Here is a 23,697-nt window from a genome sequence, read left to right on the forward strand (position 1 = left end):
GGCATGATCCTCAGGAACCTTGCCGCCCTTAAGAATGAGGGAAATATTAGCTTCTCTCAAAGGTGGTGGTAAGCATTTGTGTATATAGGAGTGATTGTACAACTCCAGCATCGGCCCTGACAGAATCCCTATAAACTCCTTAAATCTCATCCAGGAGACCATCAGGGCCAGGATTTCCCATGCTGCAGTTGCCTCACTACCTCCTGTATTTCCTGAACTGTCATGGGGTCATGAAGAAGCCTGTTCCAAGGTTACCTCTGGGAGGTCCAGGATCTTTAAAAAAGGCTCCATTTTGGTCCACCTGTCCTCACAACCTTCAGACCGATGCAATTCAGAGTAAAAACGAAATGCTTCATTAATCCTTTTGGAATTGTATGTAAGGACCCTGGGTTTCATGTAACAGCGATATCAGCCCTTTTGCTCTTAAAGCTAGAAAGCACATTTTTCCTTTTAACAGGCAAATTACTTCCCTTGATGTACCAGGTGCCCCATTTAGCAAGACACTTAGCTGCATCCCTTTCAGACAGCCTTGAGCCCCAAGGAGGGAGAACCCTGCCTTACAAGGTGCTGGGTGCAAGTAAATAAAGACAGTCGTAGAATTGTGTATACAAAAACTACTCCATGATAATTACAAGGAGAAAGTGAGGTCTACAGTTGCTGGAGATCAGAACTGAAAATACGTTGCTGGAAAAGCGGAGCAGGCCAGGCAGCATCCAAGGAACAGGAGACTCGATGTTTCGGGCATAAGCCCTTCTTCAGGAATTTTTTTGCAAAAGGGCTTATTCCCGAAACGTTGAGTCTCCTGTTCCTTGGATGCTACCTGGCCTGCTGCGCTTTTCCAGCAACACATTTTCAGCTCCATCATAACTACAAACAACTATTACTACCAAATAACTACAAAGAAAACCAACTATAAAACCTTGAAAGGGAGACTGTCTGTTTTAAAGTATCTACAAAGTTCTTAGCTTTATCTGCTGAGTCAAACGTATAAGCTGAGTCCTCGTGGCTGAAATGGAGCACTGCGGGGTACCTCATGGAGTACTTGATGCCCAGGTTCCTCGCCTCTTTTTAACTACTTCACTCTTTTGAATTACAGCTGCTGAGAAATCCTGAAAAAACATGATTTTTGACCCCTCGTGCAGCAGTGCCTGTGGGTCTTTTCCCAGTGATGAAGCTTCTATCACTTTCTGCTTGTCCTTGTATGAGTGGAAGTGTACTAGGAGTGGGCAGGGACGCTGTACTGGCCCACCAGACATGTGCACTGCGCGCAGTAGGCCCTTTCGATCTACAACCAGCTGGACTCGATTTGAAGGCCCAGTATCTACGGCAGCCAGTTTTCAAAGATGCTGACTGGCTACCCACCTTCATCCTCCAGGAGTCTAACAATCTGAAGATTTGTCCTCCGACCTGGTCTTGTAAGGCCCGCACCTCCCGCTCCAGTACCCGGATCTGACTGGCTGTGGAATCGATCGCCGTTTTTGAGAATGTGGTTCGACCCTCCATTCTGCTTCCTGAGGCCCTGGAGCTGCCGTTCATGCTTCTACAGCATGGATGTGATGGGTTGGACCTGGGCACAGATCTCCTCACGGATCTCCCCAATTGCAGTTCCAACTTTTGAGGCAAGTCTTGCCATCGCCGCTGCTAATTCCTGAGAGTCTGTCAGGTCCCCTGGGGGTTTGGGAGAGGCTGCTGCTGCGGCCTCTGGTGTGCCTGGTGCTCCAAGGAAGTGTCCTCTCTGCTGCAGTTTGCTTGCTGCTTTTCCTTTTGGCATCCTTCCCACTCCCAAATATTAACGAATGTGTTCTGTAAGGTTTTAAACTAATAATTCCTTCAACCAATATGCCTTGGTTGTTAGGCAGAGCCATCCATGGCAGTTCTACAGAATTGCCACCACCTCGTTGAGTCCCCGATCCGTATGTTCTATTAACCTAGGTCTATTTGATTGGTAATTTCAGGTCTTTACATGCTTGGATAAATTTTCTTATGGCTCCTGGAATAACTAGGCTTGATTTCCAGTACGCTACCCCAGAGACACATGAAACCCTTTCCTTTAGCACTGCTGTTGAATGTTCAGTGCAATAGGCACCACAATTCAACGGTAAGACCATAAGAAATAGGAACAGAATTAGGCTATTTCGCCCCTGGAGCCTGCTGATCTGACATTCCTCATGACAACTTTTCCCATAACTCTTGATGACCTTACTGATTAAGAATCTAACAATTTCAACCTTAAATGTACACCAGGACTCTTACGTCACAGCTTTCTGTTGCCAAGAATTCCATAGACATTCCTTTGAGAAAATAAATTTGTCCTGACCTCAGTATTAAATTGGCGGCGCTTTATTCTGAAAGTATGCCCTCCAGTCCTAAACTTTCCTATGAGGGGAAGCACCCTCTTAGTATTTACCCTCTCAATCCCTGTAAGAATCTTATGTTCTAATGTGATCACTTCTCATTCTTCTAAATGTCACTGAGTAGAATCCCAATCTGTTTAGCCTTTGCCATTTAGACAATCCCTGAATACACAGGATCATCCTAGTGAACTGCTTCTAATGTAGTGATGTATTTACTGAAATAAAGGGACCAAAACTGCTCACAGTCATCTGGACAACCACCTGATGAAGAAGCAGCACTTTGAAAGCTAGTACTTCCAAATAAACATGTTGGATTCTCACCTGATGTTGTGTAACCTTTGATAGAACACTGGATGTAGTCTCACTTGCACCTCGTACAGTTGCAGTAAGACCTCCCTACTCTTATACTCCAACCCTTTTGAATTAAGGGTCAACGTTTAATTAATCTTACTGTTTACCAACAGTACATTTGTGCTAGCTTTTTGTGTTTCATTGATAAGACCTTTTGTGTTGCAATTTTTCTCCATTTAAACAATATTCTGCTCTCCCTTACAAAATGAGCAATTTCACATTTTGCCATATTCTATTTGCCATCATTTGCCTACTTATTTAACCTATCGATGTCACTCTCAACTGTTGGTATCCCTCTTGCAATCTGCCTTTCCATTTATTTTTGTCATCTGCAAATTTGACTACAGTATATTCACTTTCTTCAAGTCACTAACATATATTGTAAACAGCTGCGGTCTGAGTATTGATCCCTGTGCTATCCCACTGGTTATGGGTTGCCAACCTGAAAAAGAACCCCTTATCCCCACTTGCTGTTTCTAGCCAATTCTCTATCTATATTATCTCCAATACCAGAGGCTCTTTACTAATGACTTGAGCTTTTGTGATGTATCTTTTGAAGGTCTTCTGTAAGTCCAAATACAACAAGTTTACTGGCTTCCCTTCTGTCCACTCTGGTTGAGACTTCCTCAATAAACTAATAAGACAGTCAGACATGATTTCTCTTTCATGAAGTTGTGTTGACTTCGCTCGATTAGTCTGATCTTCCAAATGTTCTGCTATTGCTTCCTTAATGCCTGAGTCCACTACTTTTTCAACAATAGATGCGAGGCTAATTGGCCTATAGTTACTGACTTTTTACCTCCATTTTTTGAAAACTGGTATTGCATTGGCAGTTTTCCAATCCCTTGGTACTTCTCCAGAATTCAAGAATTTTTAGGAAAATTACAACCCAATGTGCACACACACTTTTAAGTATCCTAGGATGCAAATCAGGATACTTGTTTGCCTTTAGCCCCATTTGTTTGTCTTCTGCTACTTCTGTAGTGATGGTGACATTCATGTCCAACCTGTAAGAAAACGATTCTCCAAAGGTGGAGTTTCATCCTGTTTGACACTGGAATCAATTTGGATCTTGGCAGAAAGTTTACAGTGCAAGTTTAACATTGCTTTGAACATACAGTTTCAGAATGACACTGAATTTCTGCTGTGAGTAAACAAAATAGTATTAGAGTAAACTAGTAAGAAACAAAAATGGTGAGTAAAAGTCTTCATAAGTCTGTTTGAAAGGAAAAGATTTGCAAAAGCAAATATGGACTCTTTATAAGCCGAGTCAGGAGAGAGAAAGGAAAAGGCAGAGAAGAGGAAATTACTAAAAAAACCCTCCCAAAATAATAAGGCTACTAGTATAAACTAGGAACTACGAAATACATTTTTTTTAAATAATGCACTAGTAAAATAATAGGTTTAAAGTAGACAAATTATTTGAATTTGATCATCCATATCCTCACTGTTGAAAGAAGTGAATGTGTTTCAAAATTCTAATGACTTTGGAGCGATTCCTGCAAATTGGAGGATGACTAGTATAACCCCACTATTTAAGGAGAGAGTGAGAAAACAGAAGATTTCCACATCTTTTAGCCAATATCAATCATAAAATGTGAAAATCTTGAATCAAGCACATGATGACAATATACTTAAAATATAATGATAGAATTGGGCAGAGTCAACATCTGTTAATGAAAAAAAAGTTTAACAAATCTGGTGGTGTTTTTGAGAATTTGACTAGCAGAATAGATAAGAGATGACCAGTGAATGTGGTATGTTTAGATTTTCAGTAAGCTTTTGAAAAGTCCCACACGAGTTTAATAAACAATATTACAACATTGGAGAGAATATTCTGGAATGGATTGCAAACTGTTTAATGGACACAAAAGAGATAACAGGAAAAATGAATCTTTTTGGATTGGCAGACTGTGACTAATGGGATAGCAAAGGATCGGTGTTTGGGTATCAATTATTCAAATCTTGAACATTTATTTAGATTCCAAGATTAATCATTAACATTTCCAAATTTAGAGATGAACTAGGTGGAAGTATGAGTTGTGAGGATGATACAAAGACACTTCAGTGGGATTTGCCAACCAATTAAGTGAGCGGGCAAAAAATTGACAGAAGTGATACAATGTAGAGGAATGGTTTGTTCACTTTTGCAGGGAAAACAGAAACAACAAATATTTCTTAAGTGGTGATAGGCTGGGAAATATTGAGTCTCAGAGATTTGAATGTCTTTGTTCATGAATCACTAATTTAACTTAGTTCGAATGCCAACAACATTCTCACAAGATAGCTGAATTGATCACTCTAATAAAAGAGAAACGGTTTGATTTCATTGCCATTATGCATTTTTGACCGTAGGGTGACCAAAACCGGGAACTGAATATTAAAGAATATTTAATATTTTGGAAGGATTAGGCAAAAATGAGAGGTGAGTAGTGCTAATAATAAAGAATGGGGTCAGTATGTTGGCAAGAGAAAATCTGCAATGAAAGAATAAGATGTAGAAACTCTGGTTGAAGCTACGAGAAAACTTGCATTGATAGGGATGTTTTCTGGGTCACCAAACAGTGGTGGTAATATAGGAGAAAGTGAGGACTGCAGATGGTGGAGATCAGAGCTGAAAATGTGTTGCTGGAAAAGCGCAGCAGGTCAGACAGCATCCAAGGAGCAGGAGAATCGACGTTTCAGGCATGAGCCCTTCATCAGGAATGAGGAAAGTGCTATGGGAATGGTCTTAATAACCCCATTGTTTTTAAAAGAAACCTTAGAAACTGGTGAAAATGATCGTAAAATGATTGAGCATTCCATTTAATTTGGATACGGTGTACTTCAATCTGAAATTATGGGTCTAACAATTGAAACAAAGGCAATTATGAAGCTATGTGGACGTTGTTCAAACTACCACAGCCAATCACTGAAAAGGTATGACAGTAGATAGACAATAGTTAGCAATTAAAGAATTAATGCTGGATTTTTAAGTATTAAATGTATTACATCAAACACTTACAAATGTGCTTAAAAAAAGCTATAATCCTGAGGATTGTTAGAATTCAAAGAAGAATGAAGGAATGAGAGAATACAAAAAATGTAAAATAGCAAGAAATAATTGATTATAATTTTTATAGGTAAAAAGTGAGGTATGCAGATGCTGGAGATCAGAGCTGAAAATGTGTTGCTGGTTAATGCGCAGCAGGTCAGGCAGCATCCAAGGAACAGGAAATTCGACGTTTCGGGCACAAGCCCTTCATCAGGAATGAGGAAAGTGTGTCCAGCAGGCTAAGATAAAAGGTAGGGAGGAGGGACTTGGGGGAGGGGCGATGGAGATGTGATAGGTGGAAGGAGGTCAAGGTGAGGGTGATAGGCCGGAGTGGGGTGGGGGCGGAGAGGTCAGGAAGAAAATTGCAGGCTAGGAGGGCGATGGAATCGACTGAGACAAGGTGGGGGGGGAGGGGAAATGAGGAAACTGGAGAAATCTGAGTTCATCCCTTGTGGTTGGAGGGTTCCCAGGCGGAAGATGAGGCGCTCTTCCTCCAACCGTCGTGTTGTTGTGTTCTGGCGATGGAAGAGTCCAAGGACCTGCATGTCCTTGGTGGAGTGGGAGGGAGAGTTAAAGTGTTGAGCCACGGGTTGGTTGGGTTGATTCGACACAGACATCTACTATAAACCGACTGACTCCCACAGCTACCTGGACTACATCTCCTCCCACCCTGCCCCCTGTAAAAACGCCATCCCATATTCCCAATTCCTTCGTCTCCGCCGCGTCTGCTCCCAGGAGGACCAGTTCCAATACTGTACAACCCAGATGGCCTCTTTCTTCAAAGACCGCAGATTCCCCCCAGACGTGATCGACGATGCCCTCCATCGCATCTCCTCCACTTCCCGCTCCTCCGCCCTTGAGCCCCGCCCCTCCAACCGCCACCAGGACAGAACCCCACTAGTTCTCACCTACCACCCCACCAACCTCCGTATACAGCGTATCATCTGCTGTCATTTCCGCCACCTCCAAACGGACCCCACCAGCAGGGATATATTTCCCTCCCCTCCCCTATCAGCGTTCCGCAAAGACCACTCCCTGCGTGACGCCCTCGTCAGGTCCACACCCACCACCAACCCAACCTCCACTCCCGGCACCTTCCCCTGCAACCGCAGGAAATGCAAAACTTGCGCGCACACCTCCTCCCTTACCTCTCTCCAAGCCCCCAAGGGATCCTTCCATATTCGCCACGAATTCACCTGCACCTCCACACACATCATCTATTGCATCCGCTGCACCCGATGTGGCCTCCTCTGTATTGTGGAGACGGGCCGCCTACTTGCAGAACGCTTCAGGAACACCTCTGGGACGCCCGGACCAACCAACCCAACCACCCCGTGGCTCAACACTTTAACTCTCCCTCCCACTCCACCAAGGACATGCAGGTCCTTGGACTCCTCCATCGCCAGAACATAACAACACAACGGTTGGAGGAAGAGCGCCTCATCATCCACCTAGGAGGTGTTCCAACCACAAGGGATGAACTCAGATTTCTCCAGTTTCCTCATTTCCCCTCCCCCCACCTTGTCTCAGTCGATTCCCTTGAACTCAGCATCGCCCTCCTAACCTGCAATTTTCTTCCTGACCTCTCCGCCCCCACCCCACTCCAGCCTATCACCCTCACCTTGACCTCCTTCCACCTATCACATCTCCATCGCCCCTCCCCCAAGTCCCTCCTCCCTACCTTTTATCTTAGCCTGCTGGACACACTTTCCTCATTCCTGATGAAGGGCTTGTGCCCGAAACGTCGAATTTCCTGTTCCTTGGATGCTGCCTGACCTGCTGCGCATTAACCAGCAACACATTTTCAGCTATAATTTTTATAGGTATGTGTAAAAGAAAACAGGAACAAGGACATATGAATCCATTACAGGCAGAACAGGATACAAGTCATTCTTCTGTAACGCGTGTTTTGTTAATGCAAATTTGTTGGATTGTGAGTGGCAAATTGGGTACGCTTTCTGAAGTACGAAATTTTAAAGCATGTACTGGCTATAGTGGGATTCCGGCCACAGTAGTTTAAATCGTGTTATTATAACATGATTTCCTTAACACCGGGTTGCACAAGAATGGCAGAACCAACTGTAATTTGTGGTAGAAGTGGTGAAGCAATGAAACAAATACTTAAAGACACAGGATATCTCCCTGCAAATATTAAGATTCAAGGGTCTAGTGAGAACTTGAAACTGGAATAAAATATTAGTAAAAAATCTAGTTTTGGAGTAATTAATGAGACTGCAAGTTGATTCAATCTTCAGGTTTGAACTTAACCTATTCATAATCTGTCAATCATTTAGATGTGAGGTCTATTTTATAATATTGTGAAGTTTATAGATTGTATAGTTTGGTGGAAATGTATTTGTAAGGAGGATGCAAAGAGACTTCAAGCCAATTTAGACAGGCAAAATGAGTGGGCAAGAGCTTGGTTCATAAAATACAAACTGAATAAATGTGTTGTTTTCTGCTTTGATATATGGGATGCAGGTTTCCGAAATGAGAGATCAGAAAGTGTTGAAGTCCAAATTGACCTAGATAGTCTTGTTCATAAGCAATTGAAAGCCTACCAGCAGGTATAGGAAGCAATTTGAAAGGCAAGCCGGTATGTTAGTCATCATTGCAAGAGGTTTTGAGTACAGAAGCAAAGAACTCTTAGAGTATTCATGAGACCGTTCTTTAATATTGTGTATGGTTCTGGTTCCCTTGCCTAAAGAATGCTACACTCACCATGTAGTGAGTGTATCCAAGGTTCACTAGTTTGATTCCTGGGATGGTGGAAATGTCTGATGAGGAGGTTGGACTTGTAGTCTCTCTCTGGTGTTTAGAAGAAGTAGAGGCAACTTCATAAAAACTCACAACATTCTTAAAAGGATAATTGAGTAAGTGCAAAAAGAATATTCCCCCTGGCAATGGGGTTTACAGCCAAGGGGCAGTTTCAGAATAAAAGACTAGTTATTTAGGAGTGAGATGTGAGGAAATTTCTTCACTCAAAGATTAACCTTTTGAATTCTCTAAACCGGGGAGTGGAAGCTGAGTCGGTCAGTCAGTTCAAGATGGAGATTAAAAGATTTATAGTTAGTAATGATAGCAAGGAAAATAGGAATAATCTGGGAATGTAGCATAGAGGTAAATGATCAACCATGATCTAGAACTGAAGAGCAGGACTGAGTGGCTGACTGACTTCCTGTTCCTATGTTTCTGACATGTACCTTTTAGCAAGCAGTGACAAAGCAAAGATTTCTAAAGGTTTTTCAAAAAAAAAGTGATATAGGGATAGTCAAGAAAAATAAGTAATTAAGTAGAAGATCAGCCTTCATCCCATTGAATGACACAGTGGTCTTGAAGGGCTGAATGACCTATTCGTCCCTTATGTTCTTCTCAAATGGAAAAGACACCCTTGCAAAATTGCTTGTAAGTTTACCTAAAAGTCAATGTACGCTTTTTGTTATCATACAGCGTATGAACAGGTCTACTTTCAAACTGTTTGTAAAACTACAGCTCTTTTACCTTTTTAGACTTACAGCAGCTGAGGGAGTTAATCCTAAAATCTTTGAGCCAAAGGAAGAAAGCAGTGATGAGGAGGAAGAGCTAACTCCAGAAGAACAAGGCAAGCCAACTATATTTTCATATTGAGGGAATGTGTTTCACATTGTTTTTTAAGTTTCTAATGCCTGCTCATGGTTAAACCATAAGGCCTATGATAAGTCGAGAAGGCTGCTAAATAATGTTCTATGGTATTAGGGGCAAGGTGCTGGTATGGATAGAGAATTGGCTGAATGGCAGAAGGCAGGGAGTGGGGACAAAGGGGTCTTTTTCAGGCTGGCTGCCAGTGTATTGGACCAAAGTAAAACTCCCTCAAAATATATCAAGATAACCTAGACCCCAACTTTTTCTTATTTTTAAAGGCAAGTGTAAAGTAGGGTGTTCTGGATGCAGTTTGATTAAACTACCAGGCTTGAAGCAAAACACACTTTAGCTACAAGGTAAGAATACAAACAAAGGTAGGAAGAATTGGAATAACTTCACTCGATTGGAAAACTTGACAGAATAATGAGTGATTTAAATACTAAACAGTAACTGTTCCAATATAGTAATGTAACATAAACGCACCTTTGGCAAAGGGAAATTCAGTAAAATAGATTGTTTCAAAGGCAATCCTCCAGCCCAAGAGGGAAGAATCAGTGTGTCCGTGTGTTCCAATATCTGTATATACCAGTCTGTCACACCAGTATTATTTGAAAAAAAATACTAGTGTGTGTGTGTGGTGCTGGAAAGTAACTGCAGGTCAGGCTGCATTCGAGGAGCAGGAGAATTGACATTTCGGGCATAAGCCCTTCACCAGGAAAGGGCTTTTTGGAAAAATATCCAACACATTTTTCAGTCTTTTCGTCCTCATCTTGGAACAGTACAGCACGAACACACATCACATGCATTGATAGCCACCGTCAGTGGCTTTGCACAATTAGGTGTGGCTAACACTAGGCAGTGTTTATCACAGCATTCAGGCTGTCAACTGCCTTTTGACACTTTTCTGTCCATTTAAAGTTTCTGCAATTCTTCAACAGGGCAGACAGTGGAGCAACCACACTGCTAAAATTTGATGCAAACTTCCGATACAAGCCACTCAGCCCCAGGATTTGTAGTACTTACCTCTTCAATGGCTTGGAAAGCTCCCCAATAAACTTTGTTTTCACATCCTGAGGGGCCATTTGTCCATGTCTGATTACATGGTCCAGGAGTGTGACTTGGGCTTTTGTAAACTCATTCTTTGCCAGGTTCAACACAAAACTTGCCTCCCAAAATCGATTGGGTGATTCCAATAGAAGCTCCAAATGTTCTTTCCATGTATCACTAAAAGTCACCAGATCTTCTATGTACACCACGCAATTGGGTAATCCAGAAATGCCTATTGTTTAGTTTTTGAAATGTGGCTGGCGCACTCTTCATATTAAATGGCATGACTTTGAACTGGTACAGACCATTTGGGTGTCATGAAAGCCAAACTTTTCTTCGCTCTTTTGAATACCAGTATCCTCTGAGTAAGTCCAACTTTGAATGTAAGTTGCTTGCTCGCCCCTTCTCAATACAATCTTCCAAACATACAATATGTAACAGATATCCAATTCTAACAGTACTGACTTTGGGACAGTCTACTCATATTCGTTGAGTACGGCCTGGTTTTGGCACCATTACAAAGGGTGAGCTCCGTCACTGTAACTTACTTCGATTATATCATCTTTGAGCATGTATTCAACGTTTTAAAATCTGTGCCAACACTAGAGTATTAAGTCTATAAGGGTGTTGATGAATTGGAATAGCATTTCCTATGTCTACATCGTGCAATGTTGTTTTAGTACTTCCCAGCTTATTCCCACATATCTCCCCATGGGATTGTAGTGACTCTTCATCATTTTGATTTTCTTCTGGAAGGTGACTCAATAATTTATTCCAATTCTTTTTTGGGAACTTCCTCATCATCTAGTTTAATTTGAGGAATGCCGAATTCAGAATAATCTGAACTCGTTTCCTCACTTTATGTTGTCACCAGTAACACATTCTCCTTTTGCTTTCTCCTGCATCAGAATACCATTTGAGCATATTCGCGTGACATACTGCGATTTCTGTCTGACGTTCTTGCCAAATAATTCACCTCACTTAATTTCCTTTTGATTTGATAAAACCCACTAAACCTTGCTTTTAAAGGTTCATGAACCACTGGTAGTAATACTAACACTTTATTTCTGCTCGCAAGACAATGAATGTTTGATTTTCTGTCAGCTTCCTATTTCTTCACCACCTTTTAAATGTTGTCAAGCCAATTTATCTGCTCTATTAAATCTTTCCCTCAAATTTGACACACCTTCCAAATATATGGTCTCTGAACTCTGACTCACCTATTTCTCCTTAATTAATTTTAGTGGTCCTCTCACCTGCTGCAAAACTAATTCAAGTGGACTGATTCATTAGGTGCAACCTTAACTGCAAAAAGTATAAATGGAATTCTTTATCGCAATCCTCTGGATAGTCTTGACTAAAAGCCTTCAAAAAGATCTTTAAAGTTTGCCACTATTCTAATTCTCCCTCTGATTCTGGATGGTACACAGTGAATTTGAATTGTTTTATTCTGAAGCCATCCATAACTTGTTTGGTTTTGCTGTAAAATCTGATCCTCGATCTGATTATATTTCTTTAGACAGGCCATATCTAGCGAGAAAAAGTTTGATTACATCTTCTACAATCCTTTTAGCCGTGATACTACGTAATGGCATGGTCTCTAGAAATCTCATGGACACATGCATTCTGGTCAGCATGGATGTGTTTTACAGGGGGATCCCTTCGGCCCTTGATGTTGCGCCGGCCTGTGAAATCGATCTGAAGCCCATCTAACCTACACTATTCCATTATCATCCATATGTGTGTCCACTGACCATTTAAGTGCCCTTAAAGTTGGCAAGTCTACTAGTGTTGCAGGCAGGGTGTTCCGCACCCTTACTACTCTTAGTAAAGAACCTACCTCTGACATCTGACCTATATCTATCACCCCTCCGTTTAAAGCAATGTCCCCTAGTACTCGCCATCTGAGGAAAAAGGCTGTCACTGTCCAACCTCTGATCCAATGATCATCTTGTGTGTCTCTATTAAGTCACCTCTCAACCTTCTCTTTAACGAAAACAACCTCCAATCCCTCAGTCTTTCCTCATCAGACTTTCCCTTCATACTAGGCAACATTCTGATAAATCTTCTCTGCACCCTTTTCAATGCTTCTGCATTCTTCTTATAAAACTGACCAGAACTGTACGCAATACTCCCAGGTGCGGCGGCACCAGACCTCATGGCTCGGACATTCAGTTCCTCTGTCAATAAAAGCTAACACACTGTATGCTGCCTTAACAGCCCTATCAACCTAGGTGGCAAATTTCAGGGGTCTATGGACATGGACACCGCGATCTCTGCTCATCCACACTACCAAGAATATACCATTAGCCTAGTACTCTTTATTCCTGTTGCTCCTTCCAAAATGAATAACCTCACACTTTTTTCTGCATTGAACTCCATTTGCCACCTCTCAGCCCAGCTCTGCAGCTTATCTATGTCCCTCTGTTACCTGCAACATCCTTCCTCATTGTCCACAACTCTCCTGACCTTAGTGTCATCTACAAATTTTCTAATCCATCCTTCTATACCCTCATCTAGATCACTTATGAAAATGACAAACAGCAGTGACCCCAAAACCGATCCTTGTGGTACACCACTAATAACTGAACTCCAGGGTGAACATTTCCCATCAACCACTACCCTGTTGTCTTTCAGCTTGCCAATTTCTGTTTCAAACTGCTAAATCACCCTCAATCCCATGCCTCTCTATTTTTTGCAATAGCCTACTATGGGGAAACTTGTCAAACGCTTTACTGAAATCCGTATACACCACATCAACTGCTTTCATCTACCTGTTTGGTCGCTTTCTCAAAGAACTCAATAAGGTTTGTGAAGCACAACCTACCCTTCACAAAACTCTGTTGACTATCCCTAATCAAATTGATCTTATCTCTTATAATCCTTTCTAACACTTAACCCACAATTGAAGCAAGGCTTACTGCCCTATAATTACTAAGGTTGTCTCTACTCCCCTTCTTGAACAAGGGAACAGCATTTGCTATCCTCCAGTTTTCTAGCATTATTCCTGTAGACAATGATGACAAATGTCAAAGCCGAAGGCTCTGCAGTCTCCATCCTAGCTTCCCAGAAAATCCTGGGATAAATCCCATCTGGCCCAGGACTCATATCTCATCGATTTTCGCACTTTCCAGAATTGCTAACACCACCTCCTTATGAACCTCAATCCCATTTAGTCTAGTAGCTTGTTTCTCAGTATTCTCCTTGATAACATTGTCTTTTTCCAGTGTGAATACTGATGAAAAATATTCTTTGGACTCCACAGATAACTTCCCACTATTGCCCTTGATTGGCCCTAATCTTACTCTGGTTACTTTTTTTTTACTCCTGACATACCTATAGAATGCTTTGGGGTATTCCTTGATCCTACCTGCCAAAAACTACTTCTCATGTCCCCAGCTGACTCTTGGCTCTGTCTTTAGGTCCTTCCTGGCCACCTTATAACTCTCAAGCTGCCTTACCTAGCCTTCACAATTCATGTTTACATAAGCTGCCTCCTTCCTCTAGGCAAGAGATTCAACTTCTTTAATAAACCACAGTTCCCTCACTCAACCACTTCCTCCTTGCCTGACAGGTACATACATACAAAGGACATGCAGTAGCTGTTCCTTGAACAAGCTCCACATTTCAATTGTGCCCATCCCTACAGTTTCCTTCACCATCCTATATCTTGCCTAATTACATCATAATTGCCTTTCCCCCAGCAATAACTCTTGTGCTGAGTTTTATACCTATCCCTTTCTATTTCTGAATAGTGGTCACTATCACCAAAGTGCTCGCCTACCTCCAAATCTGACACCTGGCCTGGTTCATTTCCCAGTACCAAATCCAATATAGCATTGCTTCTTGTTGGCTTGTCTACATACTGTCAAGAAAGCCTCCTGCCCGTATTGGACAAAAACTAACCCATCTAAAGTAAATAACTATAGCGTTTCCAGTTAATACTTAGAAAGTTAAAGATCCCATGACAATTATCCTGTTTCTCTCCTATCCAGTATTAACTTTGTTATCCTTTCTTCTACATCTCTGGACTTTTCAGAGACCTATAGAAAACTCCCAACTCTCCTTTCTTGTTTCTAACCTCAGCCCATACTGCTGGATCAGATGGGAGTGATGCCTGCTATGGTTGTAAGGCCAGTGGGAAAAATCAGCAGCTGAGGTATTACATGAATTATGCCATGTCTGGCAAAATCTTTTTGCAGTGGAAACCAATAAAAATGTTTACCTTACTCCAAATGACCATCTACTAGTAATTTATGTGCTACCCATTACATTGCTTTTCTATAACTTGATGAACCTGCCCATTTTTCTTCTACTTGAATATGTGATGGTCTCCCATTTCCTTATCAAGATCTTACTTTAAGATAGTAATGTTCTGGGATATGCTCAGATTCTTCTGGATATGCTGTTTGATACAACCGCTTTAATTTTTCATTTCTGTAATTGAGCTAGTCTTTCTGAACTAAAAATATCCACTTTATCCTCCACCTGTTCTCATTTGTTCTTAATTATTTTGATCGTATATTGTCTCTGATTGAAAATCAACTTTCTTACTTTTACTCCTTGATTTCTACTACTGTTTCAATATGTAGCATTCTGACTTTGTTACTGCACAGTCAGGAGAAAGTCCCAGAATATGCTTAGTTGCCTGATTTTCCACTGGTTTTTCAACCACAGCAGGCATCACTCCCATCTGTGATCCAGCAAATCATCACGAAGGATAAACAATGCAGATACACAATCCTTTATTTGAAATCCTCAGGGCTAGCTGGTTTTCAAAACTTGGAATTTTTCAGATATTGGAATAAGTGACAGTTTCACGGTGAAATTTTAAAAAGTCTTATTGAACAGCAGACGCACCTGTGAGTATTGAGTGCTGAGACAGAATTGATGCCTGCCAGTTCTGGGCCATGCCTCCACGTCACATGAGTGGTGTGGGTCGAGTGGGTGTAGAGTTGGCTTAACCGTTTGCATGCCAAACAACCTTGTTATAGAGGAAAAAACCTCTCAAAAAAGGCCAGATTTCAGAGCTTTGTGGATTTTGGATAAAGGAACGTGTATCTGTACTTCTGGAATCAAGATTTTTTTCTATTACTCCTCCTACTATATTTTTCACTGGATTCTCCATCCTCACTCAATATAATGGAAAACTGCTCTTCTCACCATGAATTCCACAAGCTACCACCTTTTCTGGCAATATTCCTTTTGAATTACTTACCTTCTGTCACCATGAAATATTGCTTTATTCCTGTATCTCTTTGCAGCTTTTTAGCTTCAACTGTGCTTTCCTTTACCATTTCAACAAAACGCACTGGTTTTCCTGCTTCCCCATAATCTGTCTTATCAGTGCTTTTACTAAACCACCACACAGCAATTTTGTGTGGCCTACTTTATAACAATGAAAACATCTAAAGTTTTATTTTACTTCCCTTATTGCCTGAGGATTTCTCTTTGCCCCAATTTCTATCCCTCTCAAATAGAAATTGCTGTTGGAAGTCAAGCTTTGATTCATGAATCAACTCAATTATCTGCCATTTCCAGCATTAATCTTACCTCTCTGCTCTTCCACATGACTTCTTACTACTTCAGAAAGTGAATTTTTGAACTCCAAAATAATAGTCTAAGAGTATTGTGTGTTTGATCTGTTTCAATCCTTTTATCCACCTGTCAAAGTTACTTTGTTTGATCCTTTCAAATTCTATGTCTGCTTGACCACATTCTCTCCTTAGATTCCAAAAATGTCAGTCGGCTTCTGGCACTAGTTCATATGCATTTCAGACAGCTTTTTTTTTAACCTCTTAATGTTCCCCAGATAGTGATGTAAATACCTCACCAGCTGTACCTACCAACTTTGTTTTGATGAACAATACCCACATGGTCACTTTCTCAAATGAAAAGAAAAAGACTTCTACATCCTCCTTGTCAAATTTAGGCAATGTTCAGATATTTTTAAACAGATCCCACCAGGACTTTAGCGATAATTTAATTGCTTTCAATCACTCCTCATCACTACTTCTACCTTTCACCTCCAGCTTCATAATTTTAAGTCGACTTTGAGTTTTCTGTTCTAACCTTTTGAAATTCAAAACTCTTTCTCCCTTTCTTCTGCTTTCAGTCATAATTCATACTATTTCATTTGTTTTATGTTGAAGCTGCTTCATTGGCAATTGAATTTTAGCCATTTCCAAAGATTCCACTGGCATTTCTGGCAATTGTAAATGTCAAGTTATTACTGCAATTAACCCCATTTTCCTCACAAACGAAAGCAATTTCAATTCCAGCTTGTCTGCCAATTCCAAAAGCTTTGCCTTGCTCGTTTTCTGTAAAACTTCCGAAATGAACACCCCCTTCCCCCAGTCACGATTTGGAGGAGCTGGTGTTGGACTGGGGTGGACAAAGTTAAACATCACACAACACCAGGTTATAGTCCAACAGGTTTATTTGGGGGGGGGGGGGGGAGGGGAAGGTCTGGAGTAGGATCACCAGAAAGATCCAAGGAATGAAGGGCTTGTCTTATGAGAGCAGTTGAGAACTCTAAATATGAGATTATTCAGGGTGTGAATTGGTATTTATGTTTCGCACTTCATGAGAGATTTCTGTATTATTTTATCAACTGTCTGTCACTTGGTAATTGAATTGGTTGTATTATTTATAGTTGATATGCTGGTGAAGCCATTGGAAGATGAACTACCTTTTTCCTTAACGTTCCTAATAACTACTTACAATTCACAGTATCCTTTTGTGGAATATGATGTGTGCATTCTGATGCCCATCTTTCAGTTACTTCACAATAAATTCAATATTTTGATTAAACCTTGCAAAGTTCTGTAGAATCAGTAAATAAATGTGGTAGCAATCTGTGCTGAAGAAGAAACAAAGAATTTCACAATGAGACTTAAATATTTCATTTCTTTGAAGAAAACAAGAAGCAGTTTGAGATGAAGAGAAAAATGCATTACAACGAAGGCATGAATATCAAATTAGCAAGGCAGTTAATTGCCAAGGAGCTAGATGAAGAAGAAGAAGAAGAAGATGGCATGAAAGGAGCTGATGACCGAGAAAAGGACTTTGAAGATGGTAATAGTAAAATGCCTCATTTTTACGTTAAATATATTGTTTATAATTGTTTTGAAACTAAAATGATTTGGGACAAATTTGATTATGTCAGTTTTAAAATTCACAGTAGTTTCACAGATCAAAAGTGAAAATTTATTCCTAACTATTCAAATCTTCAAACCCATGTCAAATGTAGACTGATTATAGTGTCACATTTATGCATTTAAGAAACAACTGCAAATATTTAATGCATCTGAGGGCTGTTTTTTAAACAATATTAAGCCAATAAACTAGTACATTCACCTGCCTAAGCATACTATGCATGTGCTTCAGAAGTGTAAGCATGTGAGTTAAAACTTGTTCAGCATTATCCCTAAATTTTGATAAGTTACGATGCTGTAGCTTGATTTGAAGTTTCAAGACTTCTGTTGATATAATATACAATGGCTACATTCAAACCCGTGATATTTTCCACCTGAAAGGAAAAGGTCAGCAGGTGCAAAAGAATGCAACCAACTCCATTCAAGCTACACATCATCCTGACTCAAAGCAATATCATATTCTATCACTGTTCCAAAGTCAAAATCTTGATCTCCACCCACACCCACAAGCCCTGTTGTGTGCTATACTTTTGTCACATGGATTAGCAATTCAAGAAGTTTGGATGGACAGCAAATGTTAGCCTAACCAGCAAAAAAAATTAAACACTATTGCTACCTCCTCCCACCAGTCTGAATTATTGCTTACTCATTCGAAATATGACTACAATTCCTAGACCGGACAATTGTGACAACATTGAGGAGACATCTGTATTTGCTTTCACTTAATATCTGCAAGGCTAAAACCATAGTACTTAATCTCTCTATAAACTGCACATACAAGCACAAATGCTTTGCTTTTCCCTGGCTACTTGCTTGAGGTAAACACATAGGAATAATTGTGATTGCTCTTTGATTCTGCTCCATCACCCAATATCCCATGTAGCTTTTTTAATCTCACTTGGTGACATATTAATCATCATCTTGCCTCCTAGCTTACCTGCTTTAATGTTGTCTTCAGCTGAGATTGTAGTCCAATTTGCATAAATTTCTTGTTTGCCATCCTCTAAGTTCTGCTTGACGTTTTTTTTTGCACTAACCTTCACTAGTTCCCTGTTCCCATTCCGTTTGAGTGCAGATGTCTTACACTCACCTGCCTCTGCAACTGCCTCCAGCCCTTGGTACCAAAGTATTCCCTCTAAGCAGTTGACGGTTTCCTGTTCATACTGTCATCTTAATACTACTTTAACTACCTTGGTCTTACTCTGAAGCTTTATTATTAAGACATCGAACTAATTTTATCCACATCTTTTCAAAATTATTTTCATTATGCACTGTCATAATTCTTCAGCTTATTTTGCTGGTTTTGGAATAAATAATGTTTATTAATCTGCATGACCCAATGATGTAGATGGTTCAATGAAAATAATATGTTGTCAGTGGAAACATAAAGAAGCTAGGAACATAGTAATGAAATGATACATGTCTGTATTCTCTGACCAGATATGTCATCTTAAGATTAGCTACAGAATTTCAAATAGTAAACTAAATGGTGTACAACATTAAAACCAATTGAAATTAGCTTAAATGGATGATTTGGGTTAACTGACTCCCTAACTTGTTAAACACTGCCGCAGTCAGCTATTTGATCCACAGTAACATACTATAATTATCTATCCATCAGGCACTTAGTCCAATTTGTGACTTTAAAAGAAAATCTATTTGGCCTGTAATCCAATTAATACTGAATTTCTATGGGATAATGTATTGACAACAATAAATAAAATATGGCCAACATGGGTAACAATGTACTTGCAGTAACTAAATTGAGACAAAGCAACATTGCCCAGCTTTAATATGCTAATAGCTTAATTGCAGATTAGGACAAATCACTAAAATAAAAATATGCTCAGTACTATTTTTCAAACATTTTAATTTTCTGCCTTTTGTATTTTCTTTACCACCAGATACAGATGAAGACCTTTCTGAAAGTGAGGACATTGATTCATAGAACAGAGCCATGTTTTAAATCTGGCCCAAAAATATCCAAGCTAGCAGCAATTACCATGAAGGGTTTTAATTTATTCAAACACTGGGGTGTTTCAATTACAATCTCCCTTACATTCAGAGAAGTCTCGTTCTACCTGTGCACTCAGAATTTTGCAGTTGGTGTGTTTCTGCAGTAATGTAAATAAAAATCCTCAAGAGGTGGGCAGGATTTGTCTGTCTACCTGTTTTTGTTTGTGCTTGCACTGCGGTTGGATCACTGAAAGAACTTGTTTCCTGAAAACCACAGTAGCATAGAATTCATGCAGTAATATGTAGCACAGAACACTTTTTCCAGCAGCTCTCAGCCCAATAATCAGCCTGTAATACATTCATATCTGTGTAATGCTATGTGCACATGTTCAATTCACATTGATACACTTTTGCAGGTTTGTTGCAGAGTACTTTTCTTCCACGTTTTGCATCAGGTAACCAGTTCCGGTTCATATTTTTATATTTGAGGATTTTGTACTTTTGTTTTCTGTGGGGCTTACATTTGGAAAATGCTCAAAATGAAAGTACTGATAACTGGCCAACAGAATGCAATATTTTGTCTTTGAAACTTTGAGAACACTTTAATGCTGCTGATGGTATAAGTTAATAATTTGTACTTGTGTTGATGTTAATAGAATTCACTTAAAGATACTGATAACGGTTTTTGAATGCTCAAAATCTAATCAAATACCAAGTGTAAAAATGTTTACTAAGTGCCACCATTGTCAAGGCATATCTAAACTTTATTTTGGGTAGTGGATTAAAATGCGAATGAAGTTGCGTGTGTTTGGTGTAATGTACAGTTTTATGTAGGGCAATGAAAGGGATAATGACTCTTCATACTTTTGATTCAAATAGTAGTATTGTTTTTTTGAAAATGTTTATGCTTCTCAAAGTTTGTATTTTAATCCTTGAAATTCTTTGTGACCTGTAGATTTGAAAGGCACATCATTGATAAACCCATTGTAATGCAAACCATTTGTATAATTCAAAATAGATTATATAATCCCATTGTCCAAAGCGTAGATTTCTCTGGAATATTTTGTCTGTGGTTTTCGATGGAACTTTTTGAGATGAATTTATTTTACAGATATGCACACTCCCTGAACATCTATTTTCACTGTTTAACAAATTACAGTTGTCCTGCAGTATTTCATGTAATTATCAAATCTGTACTCTGTTATAATTCTAGACTTGATAGCATTGGTTCCTATGATCTTCACCCAGTATTGTATTCATTTCAGTATAAGAAAACTCTACTATTGTGTGAATAGCAATATAAAATAAAAACGTACCTCCACTTTGAGTAGATTTACTGAAGATTTTATTGTCTAGTTTGTTTGAGAATGAAAAGGTTATTATTCTTCACCAATTACACGCCATGCGGTTCAGCGTAAATTGTTATAAAAGTGTGAAGTAGCAAACTTTTGAATGCATGTTTATAATGAGATAAAACAAAATTGATGTATAAGATTTTCACATTTGGTCAACATTAATGAATAACTTAGTTAATAAAATAGTAGGATACTAAATAAAGAAGTGCATCGAACTTTCCGAACTTGAGTATAAATTTTCCAGCCAAAATTATGTGCAACTCTGTCCAGGAAAACTTTTTAAAATTAATAATTTAATTACAATTTATTCAATTTTACAAAAGAACCCAAATTTTTACCCCTATGTTAAGTAATATAATGGTGATTACAAAGCAAAATTATTTATAACTTGGTAGTTTTACTTAATTGTGCACTTGCAGCAAAAGTTTGTACTGTGTATTTCCCTAAGTACAACATTTTACAAAATTATTTGAATGTATTGAAGTAATGCTACATTGATTACTCCGAGATCAGCATGCAATACATTTTCTTAACTAGATATTTAACCTGAAACTCAGTTTGACTCTAACATGGGTCAGTTATGTAATAAAAGTTGCACAATCTAAGCCAAATGTGGCTAACAAAGGAAGTTCAGGATTACCTAAGCTTAAAAGAAAAGGCCGATAAAGATTTTCAGAAATAGCAGCAATTCTGACTGTTGGGAGCTTGATATTGATTTAATAAAGGAGGACTAAGAAAATGATAAGGAAGATGAGAATAAAATGTTTGCAATCTAACAACAGACATAAAAATGGACTAAAAGCTTCGATAGATATGTACAAAGGAAACATTTGGCTAAAATGAGTTTGGGTCCATTACAGCCAGATTAGGAAAATTGATAAAGGGAATGGAGAAATGGCAGACTAGTTGACTGTGGTGTCTATTTCACTAAGGAAGATGCCAGGAGTAGAGATCCAAGTCTGAAGAGAATGAAATATTAAAGGAAATTAGCATTAATAAGAAGGTAGTACTGGAGAAATTAAAGGGACTCATCAGGATCTGATGGCTGTCATCCAGAATATTGACAAAGGTGATTGTACAGATAGTTGATGCACTGGTAATTATCTTCCAAAACTCATCTTATACTGGAATGATTTTTGAAGATTGGAAGATAGCAAATGTCACTCCACTATTGAAGAAGGGAATGAGAGAGAAAACAGGGAGCTACTGAATTTGTTACCCTTAACTTCAGTAGTAGGGAAATAATAGAATTATTATAAAGGATGGGTTAAATAGGCAACTAAATAACGACTAGGCAGAGTTGGCATGGATTTGATTGAGAAATTGTGTTTGGTGAACTTCGATTTTTGAAGATGTTACTAAGAACTTGATAAAGGAAATACATTGGATATAGTATATTTAGATTTTCAGAATACTTTTGATAAAGAGCCCCACAGTAGGCTGAGGAGAAGCCCTAAAGAAAACAGAATAGGAGGTAAAGTATTGGTATAGATTAAACCTTGTTTTCTGTCTGAAAGCCAGTGTGTAAGAATAAATAAATCATTTGCTCATTGGCAGGCATGCATTACAATTGGAACATGGCAAGTGTCAGTGTTTGAGACTCCAGCTGTTCATATATTTATTGTTTTGAATTTGGAACCCAAAGGTAATATTTCCAAATTTGCAAAGCTATCTCGGAATGTGTGTTGCAAGGAAGATGTAAAGTGGCTTGTGGAGATTTCGACAGGCTGAATGAATGGACTAAAACAGCAGATGGAATATAATATAGAAGCATGTAAAATGTTGAGACCTTAATCATTTTTAGTTTGAAGCAGTGAACTGAGAGCTAAGATAATCCTTGGACTGATTGTTAAATAAACTGATATTTGTTTATAAGGCCAAGCATAGAAGTTAGTTGCAGATTGATTCTTGTTCAGAATACTTTACCAGCATTTGACTTGGAGATACATTATGCTCAAATGGATGGGAGATGTTTGAATGATAATAAGTGCCTCATGGGGAGACAACCAGTCCTACAAAGAGAAACCAAAGTTTGAACTGTTTAAGTTGGGTAATTGCTGTGAAAGCTACAGAACAGTGATTTGATTACTGCTTAGATGTCATCTCCTTATCAAGTATTGAAAGTTTGGAGAATAGAATCTGTTATAGATATTTAATTGTCCTCAGAGCTGACTGGTAGCTATCTGCAAGCATCGGTGTCTTCAGACACCAAACAAGATATGATCCCACGTGCCTGTGATTTTGCAGATTGTGGAGTCTGCTTAGGTGAACTGGCCAATTCCAATTCATTTTTGTTTTTGACTTATCACATAACTCTATCTTTGTATTTTAGAATGTGGGGTCTAGAATGATAAAAGATCGGATTTAAATCATTGACATTAATTAAGTTGCCATGAGATTTAACTTTGCTAAAGCCATTATTAATAAACTAATAAGTCTTTTGCCAAAGATATAAATCTGGTGTCCAGAATTGATTATTCATATAAAGTCTTGTTCTTCAAAAAGTCAATTTAGGAACCATTTGTATCAATTTTGATGGTCATTGAGTATTTTATTATATTGTGTGTATACAGGGATAGGTGGCTGATTTGACTTGGTGGTCTGTCAATGTGTTGTAACAAAGTTTATCCATTTTGGTTAGAGAAGCAGGTGGGCAGAGTATTTCATAAATGCTAAGACTTTGGAAAATGTAGGTGTACAAAGGGACCTACATGACCTTATTATAGCAAGAGGATCTGATTAAAAGTACTGAATTATTGCTTCAATTGTATATGACCTTGGTTAGTCTGCATTGGTCAGATATTGTATTATCTGAAGAACAA

The 23,697-nt window shown here is 39.1% G+C and overlaps 1 protein-coding gene across 1 annotated transcript in view; it reads left to right on the forward strand.

Annotated features, from left to right (window-relative positions):
- ppp1r2 (protein phosphatase 1, regulatory (inhibitor) subunit 2) overlaps positions 1-20,827 on the forward strand; it is a 34,886-nt gene extending 14,059 nt beyond the window's left edge. Inside the window, exons 4-6 of the mRNA XM_060834124.1 lie at positions 9,249-9,340; positions 17,326-17,484; positions 19,469-20,827. Of these exons, the coding sequence (XP_060690107.1) occupies positions 9,249-9,340; positions 17,326-17,484; positions 19,469-19,512 (295 nt within the window). The 3' untranslated portion in view covers positions 19,513-20,827. The remainder of the gene's footprint in view (positions 1-9,248; positions 9,341-17,325; positions 17,485-19,468) is intronic.
- The last annotated feature ends 2,870 nt before the right edge of the window (positions 20,828-23,697 follow it).

The sequence above is a fragment of the Hemiscyllium ocellatum genome, chromosome 13 (assembly GCF_020745735.1).
Source record: "Hemiscyllium ocellatum isolate sHemOce1 chromosome 13, sHemOce1.pat.X.cur, whole genome shotgun sequence".
NCBI lineage: Eukaryota > Metazoa > Chordata > Chondrichthyes > Orectolobiformes > Hemiscylliidae > Hemiscyllium > Hemiscyllium ocellatum.